Raw genomic sequence first — 27,185 nt, 5'->3', positions numbered from 1 at the left:
CAATGTCTACACTGTATTTCTGATCAATTTGGTGTTATTTTAAAAATGGACAAAAGATTTGCTTTTCTATCAAAAACAAGGAAGTGACCCCAAACTTTTGAACGGTAGTGTAAGTGCTGCTTTACGTTTTATGCATCAGAGTGATTACCTACTGCTCTACACAGACGTGTACATGTAACCTAAAATGTCTACTAAAACTCTAGACTGGTGACATATTTACCTGCTACACAAATACAGTGATTACCTGCTTCTTAAACTCTGAAGTCTACACAAAAAACATAATCTCTAGTGTATTGCTACGCCTTGCCACAGACTGTCGTTTCGAGGAGAAAAAAACAAAGACCTCTAATTCAGTATCTAGGCACAGTTATTGTACTACAGAAAAATAACATACTACAATGGTGTCTTTAATGTGCTAATCTCCATACATTATCTATAAACTCATCCAGTGAGGACATCACATCCCCTCAGGGGATATTACTAAGTCATTCAAAAAAGCTGTAAGTAGCTGGGCTCTGATGTGTAGCATACTGTCACTTCATACATAGGTGCACACACACTTCTAGGTCTCGGTAGATGACGTCACTTACACAATGGCCGCTAGCTAGCGATTCCACATCAGCTAAACACACACACACTCACCAGGTGCAGGGCGAAGAAGAGGATGATGAGGACTCCGCAGGACAGCATGGAGAGGCCCAGTAGCAGCACCAGAGGCTGGTACTGGCTGATACAGGAGAACTTCCTGTACAGGGCCTCATGTTTCAGCTCCTGGTCATTTAACAGGTACTTCCCTTTAGCCGGCATGGTGGTGCTGACCTGTTCACTACTAAAACCCTGATAAAAGGTTACGGCCCGAAACACGCTGGTTTTAACAAAGAAGCATTTCTATCAACTTCCACTGTCCTCTAAGAGTTGTTGAATTTCTTCTCCACCACTATTAACACAGGTATGGTAGGCAGGGAATAACGCTGAAAACACCCCACAGTGTAGGGCAGGGTAGGAGCCGTCTTCTGCTGCGACTGAGACAGACGTGTGTGTGTGTATGTGTGTCTACAGATCCACACATCCAGGTCGGCAGGTTTGCTGAGGTCTTCTAGCTCATACTGCTCAAGTGCAGTTGTCGATTTTCTCCCTCAAGGGCATTTTTAATATGTACCTCTTCTTTCACTCACAGGTTTTGAACTTTCTCTCGCTCGCTTTTCTTTCACTCTCTCTTTCTCCCTCTTTTATCTCCCTTTCTACATTGGCAGGCAGACCCAGTTCATCCTTGCCAGCTACTGTGTTCCATTCTTCAGTGGGGTTGAGTAATGATCCCAGGACTGAGAGAAGAGACCGGGGGAGGAGGAGAGTCTAAGGAAAGAGGAGAGACAGAGGGGGGGAGCCGGGGAGCGCAGAGGAAGAAAGAGGGGTCGTCAAGGATTCCTCCAGGATTCAGGATTCTGTCCCATCAGTGCTGAGCGGGTAGAGAGAGGGGCCCAATGTAGCTCCACCCACTGGAGCTGGCACAGTCAGAGGCCTGGGGAGGAGACAACAGAGACAGACTGGGTGAGCTTACTGGAACCACTGATAAAGACAGAAGTAGAGTGAAATAGCAATCCACAACACTTGAGGGGCATGGCTCTTCAAAGCACTTTCTCTTGTTGACATGTCAGAAAATGTTGATGCACTCACTAAGCTTGTTAAGTTTTAATAAAACAGATGACATTTTTATCTGGCATTAAAAAAAATGTACAGTTTAGCAATGTGATTTGAAACTACATTACTGTTTGCCAAACTGTACACAGTGAGTCCCTTCATATGACAAAGACAGACTGTTGTTTTAGCCAAGGGTGTAAATATGTATACACAAGTGAGTGAATCTTCAATCCTCATTCAACCAAAGCCCTGCAGTTGTTCCCACGATCAAGAAAGCCTGGTTTGTCTGTATTCAGTCCCAGCCCCAGTCCTCAGTCTCTGTCCCGGTTTGGCCACAGCTCCATGGAGAACTGCCATGATGACACCTAGCCCTTCTAATGAATAAGCTCTCCATGGAGCGCTTTACTCGAGAATACGCCATCGAGGGAAGAACTCCTGCATCATGAAACACCACACTGGTCTCGACTTCATTTACTTATATCTTATTAATTTTACTCTGACAAAACACATTCAGCATTGTGGAGTTTAAATGCTAGCCAAGAGTCTCAGTCTGTCTGCCAAGAATTTTACCTTAGCAACCAATCATTCACAAGAGTTTAAGGAGATTGTCATTCATAGTTTTAATACGTAACACATTTCTTCAAAGATGGACAAAAATAACTTGTCCACTCTGAAAGAAGCATATTTTAAATCACCGGCACTGGGTTATGTCCAAACCGTTCTTCTTTACGTGAAACTGCAGTCTCGCTAATGATTAAGGACATGAATGCAGCCCCTTAGAAGTTACATTAAATATCAATAATCAAGGTGTATTAAGCTGTAGGAAAATAAACCAGGTCTATGTTTTGTTAGGATCTATTGGCTGGGCAGTATATGTACTTTGCTCCTGTCTTAATGAGCACAGAGCAGAGGCCACTAAAGCCAGTCAGTATATGAGGAGTCTGATTCCCCTTAGTCCGTCTGCCCTCGCTGCCTGGCTCCCTGGCACACAGGAAGTTTGCTCAGTGAATCAGAGGCTACGTGGTATTTACAAATCTAAGGCTGAATGAAAAATACATTTGGGAGGCTCTCGTCTCAAGCACGCTGTAGGAAGTACTAGGCATCCTTTCTGGTTGGTTCAAAGAGGGCCCAGCGGCTGGTCTTTGTCTCACCTGATAATAAAATCACAGAACACAACAGCACAGCTACAATATGGGCATGAACGTAAACCATTGGGCTCAGAGACTGATTATGATATCACAGAGACGGATTATGATATCACAGGGATTACATTCTTGGCTTCATAAACAGGCTGGTGTGTTTGGGAGGCGCTAGATGTTGCTGGGTTGAAACAATATGAAATTAAGCTTGCATAAAGTTAGTTAATATAAACCTCATCTCAGCAGTTGCTAATAGTCCTGACTCCTGGACCTGTTCTAACAGTATGAAGCATTGTTGCCTGTTTGTCTTTTAGCATGGCAACTGTTGTGCCATAAAATAACAAAGGCTGATGAGGTTATGTACCTAAAGGCCAGAGAGGGAGGGACACCTGTTGGGCTGTGTGAATGGATATCCCAGCCAGCCAACCACTCAGGATGCTCCAGTCATAGTGACAACCTGCTCTGTCACAACAGGCCGTGTGTTGATGGAGGTCCGGTCAGCAATTTACAGCCTTGCTGTTTAACTGTTCCTTTTATTACTATAAGACTATTACTGCCAAACAACTAACAACCCTTTACCCAGCCCCTATCCTGTACTACACAGGCTATCCTGCAGTCTGACTAACAGACAGAGTTAGGGAGTTAAAGCAGAGGACGAGGTAAAGCACATACTGGTAAGGGATCCGTCTTCTCTATTAGAAAACAGCTGGGGCCCTGAGGAGATCAGGGCCCCTCAGATATATGATATACACACTGTTCATATGAAGGAAATTACTCCTTCAAAAAGAACCCCCACACAAAACACTACAAGCCTTACATCAGACGTGTTGGGAAATATGAGATCATTTCTCTGATTTAGCTCCTTCAAACCTTTCAACCCACAGGCTAGATGACTGCTCATGCATGCAACCAGAGTAAACAGTAGGGAGGAGGGTGAATGAATGTGAGGATAACCAGGCCCCAATGGCAGACAGTAAAGGACCAAAGGTCCCATTTTGTCATGGCTACTCATCTCCTGGATAATGCAGCACGGTAGGTTGGTGTTATCACCTTTAAACAGGGAGACTTGGAGAGTAAGTTATGAGTCTGCAGTGAGAGATACAGAGGCAGAGATAGACAGATGGAGATAGACAATGAGCCACGACTGTGAGGGAAGTCTAAATAGACCATTAAGGATGGTACTGTTAGAGAATGGTTCTGGGACAAAAGGGACGGTGAAACGGCACTGAGACAGTATCTCAGAGAGCAGTCAGGGGAGACTTATTATCTAGAAGGCTCCAGGGAACTTCTGCTTATCAATGAAACTCAGGATGATGGTTCTCCTTTCAAATCTGTGCATCTTCCTGTTCACTTAATGTCTTTTTCGTGCTTTTCAGTGGTTTTGTAGCCTACTTTGTCTTACTCTGTATGTTAGTTATACCGGGATCACTTTCATTGTCTGACATACTGTCTGTGTGCATTCCAATGTTAGGAGGTCAGGACAGTGAGGAAATAATGAAGACATTTGGAGAGCAGCCTCGTACTGGGGCAGATGGCCCAGTTCCCCACGATGTTAACGATCAGTGAATAGGTCTGTCTAAGTCAGACAGTAGGATACTAGTACTGATCATTCCAGGATGTTTTGTCCAGAGGCAGCCATTTAACACCGCCCTAGAGCGCTTGTTTGTGAGACAACGGCTTGATATTACAGCTCCCAGCCCAACAACCGCTTTGTGTTCCAATTCTAAAGTTGCCATGGCAAAGGACCGATGCAGCGGATCTCTGTCTGTCTCCGCCACTGAGTGGAGTCGTGCGGAGCAGTGCTGGAATAGCGGCCTGGCTTGAATAGGCTGGAGTCTCTCAAGAACAGGATGAATAGCAGTAACTGCACAGCATTGTCTGGGAGGCCTTTCTCTCTGAAAGAGCTGAGGCAAATCGAGGCACTCTCACAGAGGCCTCACAAACTGCCGTCATTTGACTCCTGGAGCAGCCGCAGCACAAAACTACAGACGTCATCGACAACCCAGAGCCCAGCCACCGAGATTGAGAACGCACATGGCTGCTGTCGCAAACTGGCAACGTGCATTAACACAAGATAATAGAGGACGTGAAGTTCAAGGGACTGGATGTCGTCTTCTCTTTGGCCTCGCGACATGTGAGGGCTAAGAAATGAAAAAAAGTTGCCGCTACATTTGAAGGGGAGCAAACTATATTTGAGCTGGTGGGATTGTTGTGCAGGAGACCACCATTCATTCTACATTTTTATGAGTCAGAGTAAGCCACAGCTGGGCAATTCCATGATTTTTCACATTTAAATGTACACTACCATTCAAAAGTTTGGGGTCACTTAGAAATGTCCTTGTTTTTGAAAGAAAAGCACATTTTTTGTCCATTAAAATAACATCAAATTGATCAGAAATACAGTGTAGACATTGTTAGTGTTGTAAATGACCATTGTAGCTGGAAATGGCTGATTTTTTATGAAATATCTACATAGGTGTACAGAGGCCCATTATCAGCAACCATCACTCCTGTGTTCCAATGGCACGTTGTGTTAGTTAACCCAAGTTTATCATTTTAAAAAGGCTAATTGATCATTAGAAAACCCTTTTGCAATTATGTTAGCACACCTGAAAACTGTTGTTCTGATTAAAGAAGCAATAAAAAAAACTGGACTAGTTCAGTATCTGGAGCTTCAGCATTTTGTAGGTTCGATTACAGGCTCAAAATGGCCAGAAACAAAGCACTTTCTTCTTAAACTCGTCAGTCTATTCTTGTTCTGAGAAATGAAGGCTATTCCATGCGAGAAATTGCCAAGAAACTGAAGACTCGTACAACACTGTGTACTACTCCCTTCACAGAACAGCGCAAACTGGCCCTAACCAGAATAGAAAGAGGAGTGGGAGGCTTCGGAGCAGGAGGACAAGTACATTAGAGTGTCTAGTTTGAGAAACAGATGCCTCACAAGTCCTCAACTGGCAACTTCATTAAATAGTACCCGCAAAACACCAGTCTCAATGTTAACAGTGAAGAGGCGACGCCGGGATGCTGGCCTTCTAGGCAGAGTTGCAAAGAAAAAGCCATATCTCAGACTGGCGAATAAAAATAAAAGATTAAGATGGGCAAAGTAACACAGACACTGGACAGAGGAACTCTGCCTAGAAGGCCAGCATCCTGGAGTCGCCTCTTCACTGTTGATGTTGAGACTGGTGTTTTGCGGGCCAGTGTGTCTACATATGCAGATGACTCAACACTATACATGTTAGCTACTACAGCGACTGAAATGACTGCAACACTTAAAGAGCTGTAGTTAGTTTCGGAATGGGTAGCAAGGAATAAGTTAGTCCTAAATATTTCCCAAACTAAAAGCATTGTATTTGGGACAAATCATTCACTAAACCCTAAACCGCAACTACATCTCATAATGAATAATGTGGAAATTGAGCAAGTTGAGGTGACTAAACTGCTTGGAATAACCGTGGATCAAAACAACAGTAGCTAAGATGGGGAGAAGTCTGTCCATAATAAAGCGCTGCTCTGCCTTCTTAACTACACTATCAACATGGCAGGTCCTACAGGCCCTGGTTTTGTCGCAACTGGACTACTGTTCAGTAGTGTGGTCAGGTGCCACAAAGAGGAACTTGAGAAAATTGCAGTTGGCTCAGGAGAGGTAAGCACGGCTGGCCCTTAAAAGTACACAGAGAACTAACATTAATGACATGCATGTCAATCTCTCCTGGCTCAAAGTGGAGGAGAGATTGATTTCATCATTACTTGTTTTTGTAAAAGGCGTTGACAAGCAGAAGGTACCGAGCTGTCTGTTTAAAACACTAGCACACAGCTCGGACAACCATGCATACCCCACGAGACATGCCACCAGAGGTCTCTTCACAGTCCCCAAGTCCAGAACAGACTATGGGAGGCGCACAGTACTACATGGAACTCTATTCCACATCAGGTAACTGATGCAAGCAGTAGAATCAGATTTAAAAAGCAGGTAAAAATACACCTTACTTCACAGTCCCCACTTTTCCGTAACACAGACACATGCATACACACACACACACACGCACTATCCACACACATACACAAGGATTTTGCGTTGTAGATATGCGGTAGCGGAGTATGGGCCTGAGGGCACACAGTGTGTTGTGAATTCTGTAATGAATGTATTGTTATGTTTTTAAAATTGTATAACTGCCTTCATTTTGCCAGACCCCAGGAAGAAGGCAGCAGCTAATGGGGATCCATAATAAATACAAATACCACCTATTGGTACCAATAGGTGCCCTTTTTTCAAGGCATTGGAAAACTTCCCTGGTCTTTGTGGTTGAATCTGTGTTTGAAATTCATTGCTCGAATGAGGGACCTATAATTGAATGTGTGGGGTACAGAGATGAGGTAGTCGTTCAAAAATCATGTTAAACACTATTATTGCACACTGAATGAGTTCATGCAATTTATTATGTGAATTGTTAAGCACATTTTTACTCCTTAACTTATTTAGGCTTGACATAACACAGGTGTTGAGTCAAGACATTTCAGCTTTACATTTGTTATTCATTTGTAAAAATGTCTAAAAAGATCATTCCACTTTGACATTATGGGGTATTGTGTGTAGGCTAGTGACACAAAATCTCATAGTAATCAATTTTACATTCAGACTAACACAACAAAATGTGGAATAAGTCAAGGGGTGTAAATACTTTCTGAAGGCACTGTATATCAAGCAAATAAGTGCATTTCACTCAGGATGCTGCATTCAGTCTCATTTAACCAGGCTACCTGAGTCAACCAATTCACCACACAACAGGACCCGGTCTGCACGGTCTCACAGCTGACTGAAATATGTACAGTAATGCACTGTCCTCAAATTAGATCAGGCTCCCCCTCACCCCCAGTAGCATCATACAGTGGTATTGAATTAGCTTGGTGCAGCAGGGAGAGCTGCCGAAAGACAATGACATTAACAGGATGTTATCTCAGGCTGTTCTCAGCTCTTTACTTTATCATGGCTTGTTTATGATAAACACAGGAAGTACAGGCGAGAGCGAAAGCGTGGGTCGGAAGCCGGGCCCTTGTCACACACAAGTGTTTCACATTCACTTCCACAAACGCTGTGTCACATATACACAAGTGTAGCCATCCATTTTGTTACGACACACACACACACACACACACACACACACACACAATGAATGGTACTGAACAGTGATATTCATAGAAAATTCATAATTAAAAGCCAATATCTAGGTTGAATCAATCAGACTGGGTAATGTCCTGTTCTCTCAAGATGTAGCTAGTTATGGACATGATGAGAACCACTGCTTGCACATTCAATATCATAAGTGTTCCTTCCTTCCCATACTGAATAATCAATATCTCCCTGTGCATGCGAGTAAAGCATTTTCTAAAATGGAGACAAAAAGAAAACACTGGAGGAGGAAAGAAAATGAAAAGGAAAGAAAGAAGAGAGCATTGTTTCCAGTCAGTGCAGCCAACCACATCCCTATTTCTGGTTTCATAACCCCTCTGTTAGCAGAGCCAGGCCAGGCGAGCTGGCTAAGTGCCCCAGCCCAGGACCTCCCAACCCCTCCCATCACAGCAGCCTGCTAGGGTCTGGCGCAGGGCCTCTCTCACGGTCCTCCCTGGCCCTGCCTCCACCACCACGGCACTGATCATGGAGCCATAATGACTACTCAGTACACTAGCCAATGAACTACTGACACCCCCTCAGAGAAATCTCAGCAAGTACATCATAGAAATATTATGAACTACATACTCAAAACCCTTAAATAATCAAAACAGAGTGCAGTACAGTAGATTATACAACGGGTGGGTCTAATCCTGATTGGTTAAAATCGCATTCCAGACAGTGTCTATTCCACAAGATACCACTGGTTAAATCTATGACGTTGAAATGCCTATTTACTCTGTTCCATCTGACTGTGCAATCCACTGTCTCATCAACCCTGCCAAGCAATTGACATATACGTTGTAAAAAAGCATCTAGACATTATCTTCCATTTCTTTTAGACTAGCATTTGTGTTTCAACAGCGGAAAATTGTAATAACCTTGGTCTGTCTCTCTGACATTTGCAACATTGTTTCAACTTTGAAATTCGATCTCCAGCTGTCCTATGAACGTATCGGGAGTTGTGACGAGACAGACTGGCAGCTTTTCTCAGCCAGTCGAAATCATATATCAGCATAATTTTGATGCGTATTTACAAAGAAATGTCAATAGAAAAACAAGAAATGCAGCTAGTTTGCTGTCATTCCAGCTTCAGTTTGAAGTGATTGTGTTAGCTATCTCTTCTGAACAGTGGCCTGGCAAGAGAGCAAATGTTCTATGGCAGGCGAAATCGCTCATTTTTAAAGATGTATCCCCCCAAAGAAAATTCACTGGAAAACAGCTTAAACAAACGCAAATGCAGCTACTTTATTCTGGCTGTGTGAGGACAGACGCTGGAGACGAGAATCAAGTACAGGGAGTGAACATTTAAATGAAACACAGACAGGAACAGAATGCAGACAGTCTCTGTACTGGGGAAAACAAAAAAGGACAATAACGCTGACATGGGGATGAAACAGACAGATATAGGGAAAGGCAATAAAAAAGTGAAGGAGTCCAGGTGAGTCCAATAAGCGCAGATGCACGTAATGATGGTGACAGGTGTGTATGATGAAGGGCAGCCTGGTGCCCTCGAACGCTAGAGAGAGAAACTGGGAGCAGGTGTGACAGTACCCCCACCCCACACCACCCTCTAGGAGCGCCACCAGGCGTCAGACCTGGGCAAGCCTGACGGGCCGGCCGAGGCGTGTGCGCCGGACGAGCCGGCAGAGGCATGGGAGCCCAACGAGCCGGCCGAGGCGTGAAAGCCCGACGAGCCGGCCGAGGCGTGAAAGCCCGACGAGCCAGCTGAGGCGTGGGAGCCTGTAGGGCCGGCTGAGGCATGACGTGGGATGGGAGCCTGATGAGCCGGCTAAGGCGTGGAAGCCCGGCGAGCCAGCTGAGGCACCACTGGTTCCATCGGCAGCGGCACCCTGACCCGTCATCACCACCACAAACCAAAATCAAGAACTCCCGGATGCTTCAAATAGTGGCGTCAGCATTCTGTGAGGACAGACGCTGGAGACGAGAAGCAAGTACAGGGAGTGAACATTTTATGAAACACGGACAGGAACAGAATACGGACAGCGTCTGGACAGGGAGGGAAAAAAACAACAATGCTGACATGGGGATGAAACAGAGGAAACAGACAGATATAGGGAAGGCAATCAAAACATGAAGTAGTCCATGTGAGTCCAATGAGCGCAGATGTGCGCAATGATGGTGACAGGTGTGCGTAATGAAGGGCAGCTTGGCGCCCTCGAGCTCCAGAGAGGGGAAGCGGGAGCAGGCGTGACAGGCTGCACTGTTTGACGTGAATGTGTTAGCCAAAGTTGACTAGCTAGCAAGCAAGGGATAAGAAGGTTGCCAGCCATCATGGCAACGGAACATTTATAACAAACGACTGGAACAAAAACACTTAACGACTGGGTCGTGTCTCTGGCAACTGAACCAATAGAACGAACAAGCATAGTATGAATAAATAAATAAAAATGAATAAATTCATCAAAATAATGTTAATGAAAATATGTCAATCATTATTTGATTATGTTGGTAACCCGTTGTATAAGAGTGATAATTCCCTCGAAGCCGGGGTTTAGAGGATACATTGGCACGGTTTGCAACAACACCCGTGCCAATATATCCTCCAAACACCGGCTTCTCGGGCATTATCACTTAAGTAGATTTGAAGTCTAGACAGTGTTGACCTCTGCTACTGAGGTGTTGTAGGGAGAAAGGGAGGGAAACACCAGCTTCAGCACCAGCTAGGCTTAATGAGGGTAATTTTCCATGGTGCCATACAGTTAAGAGTGTTGACATGGCCATATGGTCCATGTTTTGAACACTGAGCTGTCATAACCTGGTTGTTGTAAATTTTCCAATGAATCATATGAGTCAGTCAGTTGGTGAACCAGTCACAACTCAACTCTCTTTTCCAGCGAATACTGAGAGTACATGAACATACCGGACAATATAAAAAAATTTATACCAGTGTTGAATCACATATGTCAGTAAGTCAGTGAACCAGTCACAACTGAGCTTCCAGAGAGCAGAAGCTGTATTTATTTCCTCCGAATGAAAATGATCTAACTATGAGTACATGAACAAATATACCTGATATTATGCATACAGTATGTGCTTTCTACTGTATAGACTATTTTTACACAGCTGCAAACTGGGCAGGTGTGACTTTCCATAAGCATATGAGTCCACTGCATACTATAGTAGCAGCACTTTGATTGTGTGTGTGTGTGTGTGTGTGTGTAACGTCTAGGCCTATATCTGCGCTCTCCTGAACATGAAACCAGGCTCATAATGTGACTAAACTTAGGTCCTACAATACTAGAATATTTGTGTTTATGACCAACTATGATGTTTAACTATAACCTACTGTAACCTACTGCGCTCTCCTGAAAATGAAGCCAGGCTCATAATGTGACTAAACTCAGGTCCCACAATACTAGAATGTTTGTGTTTATGACCAACTATGATGTTTAACTATAACCTACTGTGCATGCAAACTGAAACCATACTCACACTAAATTTAGGCTGACCTAAAACCTAGAGCTGGTAAAATAACGAAAATTATCGATATCGACCAAACGTCCACTTATCGTGGGCTTTTGGCTGATATTGTTCATTACGATAAATAACCTATAGGGCCCTACTAGAGAAATGTGAGGTTTAAAATGAAATAAGTTTCCTAATATGGGTGATTGTTAATGGGACAATTGATAGATGCAACATTAGAAGTAGTAGTAGTTTCAATAACTACTAATATAAAAAACTAACTGTGATGCACATTAATGTTATAAACGTATCGTTTAATTTACCGTTATCATGATAAATTTACTGAATTATCTGGATATGGATTTTTGTCCATATTGCCCAGCTCTAATTCTGATTTGTCGGGGTGACAAATAAGAATTAAATAAAACATGTATTTCAAAATAAATCTCACCAAAGTAGTGCACTGGGCCTTCATTATTCCTGTAAGAGTGAACCAAAATAGCAGTCAGCAGCACGGGAAGAGAAATTCACATCCTCCCGCGGCCATTTATATAACCTCTCTCCTAGATATAGTGTTTGTAGAGCAGGGTGGTGAGATTGTTTGTAATCAATATCAAATTAAGGCCAGCCAGTCTTTCACAGATGTGATTTCTTTATCACATTAACAAAGGGTTTGTTACGCAATAATTGAAGAGCCCTTGATTACTATTGCAACACTTGGTAACACACCCACACAGTTATCACAAAGCATCCATTGACCCTCACTAATATCAATCAGTCAAGACTGACCAATCTAATGTTCAGATGCAGCAGTTCATTACTGTAGCACTAGACGAAAGCTTTCAGATCAGAGGATTAAAATTCACCCTGTGAGTCAGTCTGTGCACAGACTGACTCACTTCATCCATCCCACCATACTATTTAATTCCTAGTACTAGTGTACAAGGCCCATCATTTGATCTGGTTCCACACACAATTCATATTCTCATTGCCCCGCCACCCCACAGTCTCTCCAAAGGCTGTCCTGAAGTTTAGTCTCTAATAGAGACGGCATGTGGATTAGGCCTACTAGCCTGGTTAAAACAGACTGAACGCCGCTCATAGAGATCCTATTAAATTACTATAGTGTTCCAATTCCTAAGGTCTATGACGCCACTACACTCAGGCGCTGTAGTTTTCAGTCTGGTTTAGCCAGGCTAGTGGATTACAGCTTCACCACAAATCAAAAAATGTAATCCTCCAGTAATTCCTCCAGAGCAGCAGCAGCTGAGGGTCTTAGGGCTCTGGGTCAGGCAGACGCTGCCTGCGGGTAGGTCTGATGGCCACATCTGTCCTCATTCTGGGGCTTTATATACAGACAGTTCACATCAGTTAAATGGTGCCTTGTCGTGAGGAGAGATGGGCTTATCGTACAAGCGTCTTTCGGTGCTTGAAAAGCACTAGGAAAAAAACATGTTTTATCACCAGGCGGAGCTGGGTTCAAATAAATGTGCATTTGAAATACTTATTTTTGGTGTATTTTAGTGTTTTTAGCCTACTATTTGAAACTATTTTCAAATACATTACTTCAAATTACCCTAGGACCAAACAGACCAGGGTTTAAAAACTACAATATGTAACTTTTTGGGCTACTCGTCCAAATTCACATAGAAATGCAAGTTATAGATCTTTAATTCTCATTGAAAGCAAGTGGTAGATCCTGTTCTATGTGCGTTATTTCTATGCTTCCCATTAAGTTCCGTTTTTGCATCTTTTACTTTCGGCTTTGTTCAACAGCTTCAAACAGCTGAAAATACAATATTTGGGGTTATGGAAAATATATTTCACAGAGGTTTAGATGGTACAATGATTATCTACACAATGACTGATTGTTTTGTCACAAAATAAAATTAGGCTATTAGACTTTTAGCAACCAGGAAATGGCGGAACGATTTCTGCATAGTGCATGTTGAAATGCATGTATTTAAATATTTGTATTTGAAAATACACTCGACTGTGTATTTCAGTATTTTCAAACACATGCCAATATTCAACTACTTATTTTTTCTAAGAAAACATATTCAAATACTTACTTCGAAATGTTTTTGCAAGTAATTGAAATACCCTAAATTGTATTTGAACCAATGATGTGTAGAAATCCAGGACTGTGGATGCTATGTAAAATGGCCAATGATAGGCTTTGAGGCCTCCGGCCACCATATTGGCACTCCCCAATCCACTCCCCATCCAATCACTCTGTTCCGGAGTTCCAAATTAAGCAGCAGCAGCTGAAAAGATGAGCTCCTACAAATATTGAAATTTAAATGTTTTTTTAGAGTAAAGTACATCGAAAAAAATCAAAAGAAAACTGCAAACTGAATAGGAGACCAAACAAGCAGCAAACAAAGAAGAAAGGCTTTTGAAAAAGTAACAATTTTTCATAAAATTATACCGTTTTCTTAGCTAGCTAAGTTGTTTACCTGTTGCTAGGCAGTTGCTAGGGACATTCCTGAAAGAAGCTAGCTAGCTAACAAGGAGTGTCTAGTTGGCAGAAGAGAAGAAGGGACAAAGAAGGGACAAAGTGGGACAAAATAAGGACAGAAGAAAAGGGAAAGGGGACATTAAGGTGAAGCAGTCCTCTAAAGACACAAAAGACAATAATACAAGAAACAACACTTCTATTGCCTCTCCCTCTACGATACGCACTTCCGGTTTGGTTTGGAGCGAGTAGTTGCATTCCGCTTTGCTCCACAGGTAGTATTACAGGTAGTATTACATTTCATTTCATTACAGTACAACAGTTTGATTTGTTTGATCTTAGCTGGCTACATAGCCGTCTTTGTATCCAAGATAATTGTGTAGTCTAGAGTAATTGTCGAGGTTACCTAGCCAGTTAGAGGTTACCTAGCCAGCTACACTTTCAAACAAAGTCAACAACGCAGCCACTGCTAGCTAGCCTATTTCACCAGCCAGCAGTACTATATCATTTTAGTCAATAAGATTTTTTGCAACGTAAGCTTAACTTTCTGAACATTCGAGACGTGTAGTCCACTTGTCATTCCAATCTCCTTTGCATTAGCGTAGCCTCTTCTGTAGCCTGTCAACTATGTGTCTGTCTATCCCTGTTCTCTCCTCTCTGCACAGACCATACAAACGCTTCACACCGCGTGGCCGCTGCTACTCTAACCTGGTGGTCCCAGCGCGCACGACCCACGTGGAGTTCCAGGTCTCAGGCAGCCTCTGGAACTGCCGATCTGCGGCCAACAAGGCAGAGTTCATCTCAGCCTATGCTTCCCTCCAGTCCCTCGACTTCTTGGCACTGACGGAAACATGGATTACCACTGATAACACTGCTACTCCTACTGCTCTCTCCTCGTCTGCCCACGTGTTCTCGCACACCCCGAGAGCTTCTGGTCAGCGGGGTGGTGGCACTGGGATCCTCATCTCTCCCAAGTGGACATTCTCTCTTTCTCCCCTGACCCATCTGTCTATCGCCTCCTTTGAATTCCATGCTGTCACAGTTACCAGCCCTTTCAAGCTTAACATCCTTATCATTTATCGCCCTCCAGGTGCCCTTGGAGAGTTCATCAATGAGCTTGACGCCCTGATAAGTTCCTTTCCTGAGGATGGCTCACCTCTCACAGTTCTGGGTGACTTTAACCTCCCCACGTCTACCTTTGACTCATTCCTCTCTGCCTCCTTCTTTCCACTCCTCTCCTCTTTTGACCTCACCCTCTCACCTTCCCCCCCTACTCACAAGGCAGGCAATACGCTTGACCTCATCTTTACTAGATGCTGTTCTTCCACTAATCTCATTGCAACTCCCCTCCAAGTCTCCGACCACTACCTTGTATCCTTTTCCCTCTCGCTCTCATCCAACACTTCCCACACTGCCCCTACTCGGATGGTATCGCGCCGTCCCAACCTTCGCTCTCTCTCCCCCGCTACTCTCTCCTCTTCCATCCTATCATCTCTTCCCTCTGCTCAAACCTTCTCCAACCTATCTCCTGATTCTGCCTCCTCAACCCTCCTCTCCTCCCTTTCTGCATCCTTTGACTCTCTATGTCCCCTATCCTCCAGGCCGGCTCGGTCCTCCCCTCCTGCTCCGTGGCTCGACGACTCATTGCGAGCTCACAGAACAGGGCTCCGGGCAGCCGAGCGGAAATGGAGGAAAACTCGCCTCCCTGCGGACCTGGCATCCTTTCACTCCCTCCTCTCTACATTCTCCTCTTCTGTCTCTGCTGCTAAAGCCAATTTCTACCACTCTAAATTCCAAGCATCTGCCTCTAACCCTAGGAAGCTCTTTGCCACCTTCTCCTCCCTCCTGAATCCTCCTCCCCCTCCTCCCCCCTCCTCCCTCTCTGCTGATGACTTCGTCAACCATTTTGAAAAGAAGGTCGACGACATCCGATCCTCGTTTGCTAAGTCAAACGACACCGCTGGTTCTGCTCACACTGCCCTACCCTGTGCTTTGACCTCTTTCTCCCCTCTCTCTCCAGATGAAATCTCGCGTCTTGTGACGGCCGGCCGCCCAACAACCTGCCCGCTTGACCCTATCCCCTCCTCTCTTCTCCAGACCATTTCCGGAGACCTTCTCCCTTACCTCACCTCGCTCATCAACTCATCCTTGACCGCTGGCTACGTCCCTTCCGTCTTCAAGAGAGCGAGAGTTGCACCCCTTCTGAAAAAACCTACACTCGATCCCTCCGATGTCAACAACTACAGACCAGTATCCCTTCTTTCTTTTCTCTCCAAAACTCTTGAACGTGCCGTCCTTGGCCAGCTCTCCTGCTATCTCTCTCAGAATGACCTTCTTGATCCAAATCAGTCAGGTTTCAAGACTAGTCATTCAACTGAGACTGCTCTTCTCTGTGTCACGGAGGCGCTCCGCACTGCTAAAGCTAACTCTCTCTCCTCTGCTCTCATCCTTCTAGACCTATCGGCTGCCTTTGATACTGTGAACCATCAGATCCTCCTCTCCACCCTCTCCGAGCTGGGCATCTCCGGCGCGGCCCACGCTTGGATTGCGTCCTACCTGACAGGTCGCTCCTACCAGGTGGCGTGGCGAGAATCTGTCTCCGCACCATGTGCTCTCACCACTGGTGTCCCCCAGGGCTCTGTTCTAGGCCCTCTCCTATTCTCGCTATACACCAAGTCACTTGGCTCTGTCATATCCTCACATGGTCTCTCCTATCATTGCTATGCAGACGACACACAATTAATCTTCTCCTTTCCCCCCTCTGATAACCAGGTGGTGAATCGCATCTCTGCATGTCTGGCAGACATATCAGTGTGGATGACGGATCACCACCTCAAGCTGAACCTCGGCAAGACGGAGCTGCTCTTCCTCCCGGGGAAGGACTGCCCGTTCCATGATCTCGCCATCACGGTTGACAACTCCATTGTGTCCTCCTCCCAGAGTGCTAAGAACCTTGGCGTGATCCTGGACAACACCCTGTCGTTCTCAACTAACATCAAGGCGGTGACCCGTTCCTGTAGGTTCATGCTCTACAACATTCGCAGAGTACGACCCTGCCTCACGCAGGAAGCGGCGCAGGTCCTAATCCAGGCACTTGTCATCTCCCGTCTGGATTACTGCAACTCGCTGTTGGCTGGGCTCCCTGCCTGTGCCATTAAACCCCTACAACTCATCCAGAACGCCGCAGCCCGTCTGGTGTTCAACTTTCCCAAGTTCTCTCACGTCACCCCGCTCCTCCGCTCTCTCCACTGGCTTCCAGTTGAAGCTCGCATCCGCTACAAGACCATGGTGCTTGCCTACGGAGCTGTGAGGGGAACGGCACCTCCGTACCTTCAGGCTCTGATCAGGCCCTACACCCAAACAAGGGCACTGCGTTCATCCACCTCTGGCCTGCTCGCCTCCCTACCTCTGAGGAAGTACAGTTCCCGCTCAGCCCAGTCAAAACTGTTCGCTGCTCTGGCACCCCAATGGTGGAACAAACTCCCTCACGACGCCAGGTCAGCGGAGTCAATCACCACCTTCCGGAGACACCTGAAACCCCACCTCTTTAAGGAATACCTAGGATAGGATAAAGTAATCCTTCTAACCCCCCCCCCCTTAAAAGAGTTAGATGCACTATTGTAAAGTGGTTGTTCCACTGGATATCATAAGGTGAATGCACCAATTTGTAAGTCGCTCTGGATAAGAGCGTCTGCTAAATGACTTAAATGTAAATGTAAATGTCCCCAGAAGGAGCAGACCTCCATAGGAATGAATGGAAATCTACAGTAATTCAATAAATTACATATTTTAAAAAGAATTTCTTTGTTGTAGTAGGGTCAATAACATTAGCACGCCTAAAAAATATATTTTAAGGAATGTCATTTTACCTTTTAAAATTGTCATGTTCACTTCACTTAATATAATTTAAAAGTATGCATTAAGGTGTCTGTAGACATTAATAAATGCATTTCTATAGCTTCCCAAATCTCTTTTTACAATTGAGGAGTACCAAAATGGCTGCACGGTGGTTTCAAAACAGCGCCCCCCTGTCAGTCATCTAGGGTTAATACATATCATTAATTTGAACCCAGGTCTGTTAAAGAGACAGGGGGTTAGGGGTTACAGGAAAGCACAGCAGCACGTAAAATACGTAGGATTGAGCAAACATTTTGTGATTTCTGACTTGTAACATCAGCAGCAGTCGAGACAGTGACATGGGTGACTTGATTACAGAAAGGAGACAGACAGTAATGTCATTCAGGCATGGTGGCCTTTAAGTTGATCTCATAGGGCGTACAATTTGTCCTCTTTAAGATGTAGAAACCACTTAGAGATGTTGAAGATGTAGAAACCACTTAGAGATGTTGAAGATGTAGAAACCACTTAGAGATGTTGAAGATGTAGAAACCACTTAGAGATGTTGAAGATGTAGAAACCACTTAGAGATGTTGAAGATGTAGAAACCACTTAGAGATGTTGAAGATGTAGAAACCACTTAGAGATGTTGAAGATGTAGAAACCACTTAGAGATGTTGAAGATGTAGAAACCACTTAGAGATGTTGAAGATGTAGAAACCACTTAGAGATGTTGAAGATGTAGAAACCACTTAGAGATGTTGAAGATGTAGAAACCACTTAGAGATGTTGAAGATGTAGAAACCACTTAGAGATGTTGAAGATGTAGAAACCACTTAGAGATGTTGAAGATGTAGAAACCACTTAGAGATGTTGAAGATGTAGAAACCACTTAGAGATGTTGAAGATGTAGAAACCACTTAGAGATGTTGAAGATGTAGAAACCACTTAGAGATGTTGAAGATGTAGAAACCACTTAGAGGTGAACAAGTCTTGAAAGAGGTGGTGCAGACTGCCTGTTTGCACAAATAGAGGAGTCTATGCGGTGTTGTAAATCAGAACACTATCGGAAAAAGTAGTGTTCATTCTGAGCATACCGTGAAGGCCTGAGGCAGTGCTTAGAAGCTTTACTTCCAGTTGATGCCAAACATGTCAGTGCATTGATGTGTGTGTGTGTGTGTTTGAAAGGAGTGTGTGTAAATGGCAGCTTATGTGTGTATGCAGCATGGGAGACTTTAAAAACTTAGTGACGTGTGTAGTGGGGATTTGACAGCAGGGAGTGATCGTCGGTCACCCCGTATGCCTGAGAGCCAAAACACTCAAAGCTAGCAGCAGCTGCTTGGCCCAACTCCAGTCCTCCAGACTCAGCCACTGAGGACCAGACCAGAGAGTCTACACACCCTCCGGGCAGGGCCGCAGAGCAGGGCCAGAGGACAGGGCTACAGAGAACAGGACCAGACGGTTAAGCATCAGCCTCACCCAGTTACTGGAATTGTGATCCCCTGCTGATGACAATAGCTCCAAAAGACGACGTTGGAGAGGGCAACTCTGCATGTGCCTTAAGTGTAGCAGAGAGCACGCACTGTTAGGTTCTCAATTACAGCTGTGCTGCGGAGAACAACCAACCAGACAGCAGGAGTGACGCAGGAGAAGCTCAGGGACCACAGGGAGCTCTCATTACCCTCACTGCCTTCTTTGAGGACTACTGGAGTGGATGTGGATGGAGCCGGGAGAAGACTAATGCCTCCCCCTTTCCTCCCCATCCCCATTGTGCACGAGTCCCGTCATCATTGTTGATTAGGGCACAGCCTCTTTGTCTGAATCTGTGTCCTTCGTTGGGGCCTGCCCAGTGAATTATCACTAAACATCCTGATCCTAGGATGGAGTTTTGTATCTACACTAATATATCCAGATTTCCTCTCAGGTCTTGAGCTGTACACTACTTTGTCTCCTGTCGCCACGGAGACTCGCACTGCTCTCAATGCATCCCTTGTCTGTGCCAGCGGGCAACCCATATGTGCAGAGCTAGGGTTACAGTTTTTTTTTAAAGCTCCTCCTGTATTCACCAAGGAATGTGACCGAAAAGGACTCAGTCTAACAACCACACAGTCAGGAATGTCTGAAGCAAGAGTTTCCTACTGTGGTAGAGAGTTGAGCTAAAGGAGAGGCTACTCTCTATAGCTGGTTGTGTCTGGTGTACTAGGGACTGTGGTGGGGCTGGAAAATGGAGATGACAGCCTACTCCTCCGCCTCAACACGACTCATTGCCAGATGCCCTTACTCAGTGTTTCTCAGCCAAAATCATACAAGTGTGAAGTGTACACTCCAAGTGTTACTTCTAGTAGTATACCATATCAACATGGTAATGACTCATTTCAGTGGTATGATCTTGACTGGGTGCTGTTAAATCACCACAGGATAGGATACCAATGAAACATCTTTCCAGGAAATAGGCAACAGTATATCAACGAGCAACCGAGCTGACTTTAGTCAGAGGATGGAAGATCGTTCAGCCTGAATGCCACAGGAATTTCCTCCTTTCACTTGATTCCACAGCTCCATTGTCCAGAACCTTCACTGGTTCACTTACCGGCTGGTGTTAGAAAACTACAAAAACACACATGCCCACTTACTCTTTCGCTATACAGATGTGTCTAATTAAAAACTGGACGCTGACTTGAAAATGGCACACAAATAGCATTTATTCTATGCCAGGAGTATATAACTCTTACCCTACGAGGTCCGGAGCCTGCTGGTTTTCTATTCTACCTGATAACTAAATGCACGCACCTGGTGTCCCAGTGCCTGATTAGAGGGGGGGGGGGGGGGGGGGAATGTAAAAGCAGTGGAACAAGCTTCGAAGTCCAGATTTTAATTTGAGGGTTCTATGCCATTTAGCAGTTTCTCCTTTTAGAAAAAAAGGCATTATCCTTCTCATGGAATTAATTTACACACCAGAGCAGTAGCATACATTACTCTCGATACAGTTGTTATAGTCCTCTTTCCTAATTGTATCACCTCTCATAAGTACGGCTTGTTTGGAATGAAAATCATGCCTACAGTAGGAGTGAAGTCATGGAAAGATTGAGGTATGTAGGTACTGTGTGAGTTGTAATAGCATGTGTATCTTACACCCCCCCTTCTCTCTCAACCACCTGTGGATTACCCGGCAGTGGTTCTGACAGCATTTAAATGCCTCTAATATAAGAACATAGAAACCCAGACAACAGCATCAAGGCAACCAAGGTAGAGCAAACTTAGTTTCTCCTTTCTCGGTCTCTCATTCTCACTCTTTTTTTCCCTCACACACACACACACAGTCACACACACACAGAGCACATTTAGGGAACTGATTAACCCCACTTATTCTTGCATTCAGAAGCAAAAAACAACAGAGACATGGTTAAGTGTATTACAGAGTGAAAATGTCAATAAAGCCACTAATTCACATGCATAATCAGCTAACAATGGGACAAATGAATCAACAAATTAATTCCGATGGCTTTTGCACACTGCATCCAAGCATGTGGGTCTACTTTTGCATCAAAATAGTCTTGCCAAGGCGAACCTTAGTCAACACCGTAGTCAACCACACACAGTCTCATTTCCTTAGCAACCGTGATTCATTTCCCTGACAACAGGGCAAGGACATCTTCATAAAGGGAAGCTTCAACTGCTGCAACAGTCAGTCAGCCTCAGTCTTTGACAAATTATGTTAGTGAAAGCAATGATTGATGTCATTACCGGAGCACAAAATATATAAATTAACCTGTTTTCTGGATAACTCTGTTAGAAGCAGGCTATGGTTTTCTATCCGACAAGGACCATGTCATTTTCAGTTCAGCCCACCAAGGTCAACTATGTTGCAATAGGCTTAGAACTCCAGAGGGTTACAATACGTTCATATATTGAAAAGGGGATTGACCATAGGCCAGGGGATTCTTTCATCAAAACAGCAAGACCATTTCTATAGCTAAAGGTTGTGCTTTGTCAGCTGGAACAGGGTTTCCCAAACTCGGTCCTGGGACCCCCCCTGGGTACATGCTTTGGTTTTTGCCCTAGCACTACACAGCTAATTCAAATAACCAAAACTCATCATCAAGCTTTGATTATTTGAATCGGCTATGTAGTGCTAGGGGGGGGGAACTAAAAGTGCACCCAGGGTGGGCCCCAGGACCGAGTTTGGGAAACCCTGAGCTGGAAGACAGAACATACTTAGTTGGCATGATGAGTAATGTATTACATGAAGATGTTCCAATCCACCGCTGACCTCACCTGAAATCAAGGCTCTTCTCATCTCTCCACTGTCAGGTAGAGGCCAGTGCATCACATACAACTGATGACAGTCCTGGTCCTTGTGTGACTGACAGCATGATAAAAGGATGATATGTGGGGTGGCGGCCACATCTAGAGGATTCAGTTGCTCGCAAGGCAAAACACAAAAGCATCCATTCGCTCACTGTGGTGCGGTCTTCTCAAAACAATTGACCAGCCAAAGTCCATCCAATCTCAGCATCCCTTCCTGCCTCCTCCAGCTTAGGGTCAGTGTGTTCCTCACTATTCAGCCAAACAGGTCCTCTTCAAACAGAGACCCAATCATGAAAAATCAGTCATTAACTAACCGAGCACAATGAGTGTCTGTTGAACATGTTTCCAGTCTGCAACCATCCCTCCAGCTACTGCAAACCTCGCTGTGGCATGCAAGAAATAACCATCCGAGAGAGAGCATACAGTACATCCGAACAATAAGAACAAATCATACATTACAGTCCAGGTCCATGACACAACCTGTAAGACATAATATTGCATCGTTAGACTCACTTCGTAATAATGAGAGCTTACATCTTTTACATTAGCAATGCATTGTACTTCCATATTAGCAAAGTATTCAGATAAATACTCACCAAACCAAGGACCGCACCCTCTAACCCTCTGTTCCAATAGGACAGTAATGGCGATGAAAGTCACTCCACTTATTCATACTTATTTGTTCCAACTCAAAATACCAACTCTAAATAATTGGCATTGTCGTTGATAAAAAGGACACCCTGCTTTCAGCTAAAATACTGTAGCTAGGGGAGCTGTGAAAAGCTTGGCATCGTCAAATGGCACTTATCCAGTTAGGGCGCTGTCATAGGCATAACACAATGTCCTTGAGCCGCAAGCATAAAGAACGCTAAAAAAACGGGATCAAAATAGAGAATAACACCCACACACAGAGACACACACCCACAATCATACGCAAGGCAGAAACACGCACACAGTGTAAACGCACACATTGACTCAGTCTACTTACACACATGCATAGAGCTGTCATCTCTAGAGCATATGTAGAAGTATTTGTAGCTAATTGCAACACAAGCACACAGACTGTGGACTTTTATCCATCCCAACATTTAGGGAGTGTGAGTTCACGTTGGAATGTTTTATCGCCCAGCACCATGATGGTTGATTCTGATGAGTGGTTTCACAAGGGCTACCAGTGGTTTCCTGGAAATGGAACAATTAACTGAACAATGACGTGAAGAGCACTTTCTCCACTGATGGGATGGAGTACTCTAAGCACCACATCACTATAACACCCATCTACTTCAAACGGGAGAAACAAATGAGCCCTTGCAACAAAGACCCTTTTATGTTAGTTTACAAAAATTATGATATGGTCAAATATCACATTTTTGGAATGTGTATACCACATCAAGTCTCATTATTGAAAGAGAAATGTGATGACACAATTATGTATGCAACTTTTTAATTTCATACCTCCTTGCCATACTTCTTATAATGATTCATCATGGTTTTTAGTCTATATGATTCATATAGGCCTATACGCCTCCAAGGCAGTCTCACTGAGTCTTCTCAGCTCTTCAGAAGAGACTGCCGGTGCTCAGCACTGCAGCCTGAGACAGAGGGGCTCAGGGTAATACTAGCTGGATGAAATCTGTATGTAACAGCTGCTATACTGCATATTGCAATGCTACACACTGACATCCAAACATCTTGGAGCTAAAAACAAGCATTTTGATGCACCTGCAAATCTGTGTACGCAACAAATAAACTTTAATTTGATATTTTTGGTAAAACATTGAAATCTAAAGCCTATTGGAAAAGAAAAACTGGCACATGCAAACTAATCTGGTCATGACTTGTTTGAAAGTGTTAAAAGAAAGCACATCCTCAGACTGTGGGTCTGCTTTAGGGGAATTTAACTAATCTACAACGCCGTCGAAAAATATTCAGACTCCTTGACATTTCCACATTTTGTTACGTTACAGCCTTATTCTAAAATGTATTAAATTGTTTGTTTCTCCCTCATCAATCTACACACAATACCCCATAATGACAAAGCAAAAACAGGTTTAGACATTTTTGCTAAAAAACTGAAATATCACATTTACACAAGTATTCAGTCCTTTGTTGAAGCACTTTTAGCAGCAAACACAGCGTTGAGTCTTCTTGGGTATGACGCTACAAGCTTGGCACTTCTGTATTTGGGGAGTTTCTCCCATTCTTCTCTGCAGATCCTCTCAAGCTCTGTCAGTTTGGATGGGAAGTGTTGCTGCACAGCTATTTTCAGGTCTCTCCAGTGATGTTCGATCGGGTTCAAGTACGGGCTCTGGCTAGGCCACTCAAGGACATTCAGAGACTTGTCCCGAAGCCACTCCTGCGTTGTCTTGGCTGTGTGCTTAGGGTCGTTGTCCTATTGGAAGGTGAATCCTTTCCCCAGTCTGAGGTCCTGAGCAGGTTCATCAAGGATCTCTCTGTACTTTGCTCCGTTCATCTTTCCCTAGATCCCGACTAGTCTCCCAGTCCCTGCTGCTGAAAAACATCACCACAGCATGATGCTGCCACCACCATACTTCACATTAGGGATGGTGCCAGATTTCCTCTAGACGTGACGCTTGGCATTCAGGCCAAAGAGTTTAATCAGACCAGAGAATCTTGTTTCTCATGGTCTGTGAGTCTTGAGGTGCCTTTTGGCAAACTCTAAGCGGGCTGTTATGTGCTATTTCCTGAGGAGTGGCTTCCATCTTGCCACTATACCATAAAGGCCTGACTGGTGGAGTGCTGCAGAGATGGTTATCCTTCTGGGAGGTTCTCCCATCTCCTCAGAGGAACTCTAGAGCTCTGTCAGAGTGACCATCGGGTTCTTGGTCACCTCCCTGATTAAGGGCCTCCTCCCCCGATTGCTCAGTTTGGCCCGGCGTCCAGCTCTAGGTAGCCTTGGTGGTTACAAACTACTTCCATTTAAGAATGATGGAGGCCACGGTGTTCTTGGGGACCTTCAATGACAAATAATTTTTTTGGTACCCTTCCCAAGATCTGTGCCTCGATATAATCCTGTCTCGGAGCTCTACGGACAATTCCTTCGACCTCATGGCTTGGTTTTTGCTCTGACACTCACTGTCAACTGTGGGACCTTATATAGACATGTGTGCCTTTCCAAATCATATCCAATCAATTGAATTTACCACAAGTGGACTCCAATCGAGTTGTAGAAACATCTCAAGCATGACCAATTGAAACATGATGCATCTGAACTCAATTTTGAGTCTCATAGCAAAAGGTATGAATACTTACAGTTGAAGTCGGAAGTTTACATACACCTTAGCCAAATACATTTAAACTTAGTTTCACAATTCGTGACATTTTATCCTAGTAAAAATTCGCTGTCTTAGGTCAGTTGGGATCACCACTTTATTTTAAGAATGTGAAATGTCAGAATAATAGTAGAGAGAATTATTTATTTCAGCTTTTATTTATTTGATCACATTCCCAGTGTGTCAGAAGTTTACATACACTCACTGAGTATTTGGTAGCATTGCCTTTAAATTGTTTAACTTGGGTCAAACATTTCAGGTAACTTTCCACAAGCTACCCACAATAAGTTGGGTGAATTTTTGCCCATTCCTCCTGACAGAGTTGGTGTAACTGAGTCAGGTTTGTAGGCCTCCTTGCTCACAAATGATTTTTCAGTTCTGCCCACAGATTTTCTATGGGATTGAGGTCAGGGCTTTGTGATGGCCACTCCAATACCTTGACTTTGTTGTCCTTAAGCCATTTTGCCACATCTTTGGAAGTATGCTTGGGGTCATTGTCCATTTGGAAGACCCATTTGCGACCAAGCTTGAACTTCCTGACTGATGTCTTGAGATGTTGCTTCAATATTTCCACAGAATTTTCCTACCTCATGATGCCATCTATTTTGTGAAGCGCACCAGTCCCTCCTGCAGCAAAGCACCCCCACAACATGATGCTGCCACCCCGTGCTTCACGATTGGGATGGTGTTCCTCGGCTTGCAAGCCTCCCCCTTTCTCCTCCAAACAAAACGATGGTCATTATGGCCAAACAGTTATATTTTTGTTTCATCAGACCAGAGGACATTTCTCCAAAAAGTACAATCTTTGTCCACATGTGCAGTTGCAAACCGTAGTCTGGCTTTGGAGCAGTGGCTTCTTCCTTGCTGAGCGGCCTTTCAGGTTATGTCGATATAGGACTTGTTTTACTGTGGAAAAATATACTTTTGTACCTGCTTCCTCCAGCATCTTCACAAGGTGCTTTGCTGTTGTTCTGGGATTGATTTGCACTTTTCGCACCAAAGTGCGTTCATCTCTAGGAGACAAAACGTCTCCTTCCTGAGCGGCATGACGGCTGCGTGGTCCCATGGTGTTTATACTTGTGTACTATTGTTTGTACAGATGAACGTGGTACCTTCAGGCATTTGGAAATTGCTCCCAAGGATGAACCAGACTTGTGGAGGTCTACAATTTTTATTCTGAGGTCTTGGCTGATTTCCCCATGATGTCAGGCAAAGAGGCACTGAGTTTGAAGGTCGGCCTTGAAATACATCCACAGGTACACCTTCAATTGACTCAAGTCATGTCAATTAGCCCATCAGAAGCTTCTAAAGCCAAAACGTCATTTTCTGGAATTCCCAAGCTGTTTAAAGGCACAGTCAACTAAGTGTATGTAAACTTCTGACCCACTGGAATTGTGATACAGTGAATTACAAATGAAATAATCTGTCTGTAAACAATTGTTGGAAACATTACTTGTGTCATGCACAAAGTAGATGTCCTATCCGACTTCCCAAAACTATAGTTTGTTAACAAGAAATGTGTGGAGTGGTTGAAAAACTAGTTTTAATGACTCCAACCTAAGTGTATGTAAACTTCCGACTTCAACTGTATGTAAATAAGGTATTTCTGTTTTTATGTTTAATACATTTGCAGAAATTTCTAAAAACTTGTTTTCACTTTGTCATGATGGGGTATTCTGTGTAGATTGCTAAGGATTTTTATTTATTTCATCCATTTTAGAATAAGGCTGTAACTTTACATAATGTGGAAAAACGTCAAGGGGTTTAAATACTTTCCGAAGGCACTGTATACTGAACTATAAACGCAACATGCACACAATTTCAGAGATTTTGCAGTTACAGTTCATAGAAGGAAATCAATCAAATTAAATAAATTCATTAGGCCCTAATCTATGGTTTCCACATGACTG

General features: G+C 44.1%; 1 protein-coding gene across 5 annotated transcripts in view; it reads right to left on the bottom strand.

Moving 5' to 3' along the window:
- The window catches only part of LOC139562977 (adenylate cyclase type 2-like), an 85,236-nt gene that overhangs the window by 51,963 nt on the left and 6,088 nt on the right, over positions 1–27,185 (bottom strand). For 4 of the 5 annotated variants that reach the window (XM_071381197.1, XM_071381200.1, XM_071381199.1 and 1 more), the window contains exon 2: positions 643–1,519. In XM_071381197.1, coding sequence (XP_071237298.1) covers positions 643–807 — 165 coding nt within the window. In that variant the 5' untranslated portion in view covers positions 808–1,519. Of the gene's footprint in view, positions 1–642; positions 1,520–21,949; positions 22,463–22,578; positions 23,086–27,185 lie in introns of those variants that run through there. The other variant, XM_071381198.1, reaches the window with a different exon arrangement.

This window comes from Salvelinus alpinus, chromosome 33, assembly GCF_045679555.1.
Source record: "Salvelinus alpinus chromosome 33, SLU_Salpinus.1, whole genome shotgun sequence".
Classification (NCBI taxonomy): Eukaryota; Metazoa; Chordata; class Actinopteri; order Salmoniformes; family Salmonidae; genus Salvelinus; species Salvelinus alpinus.
The sequence above is the reverse complement of the archived record's forward strand: the minus strand, read 5'-3'. Positions and strand labels throughout refer to the sequence as shown.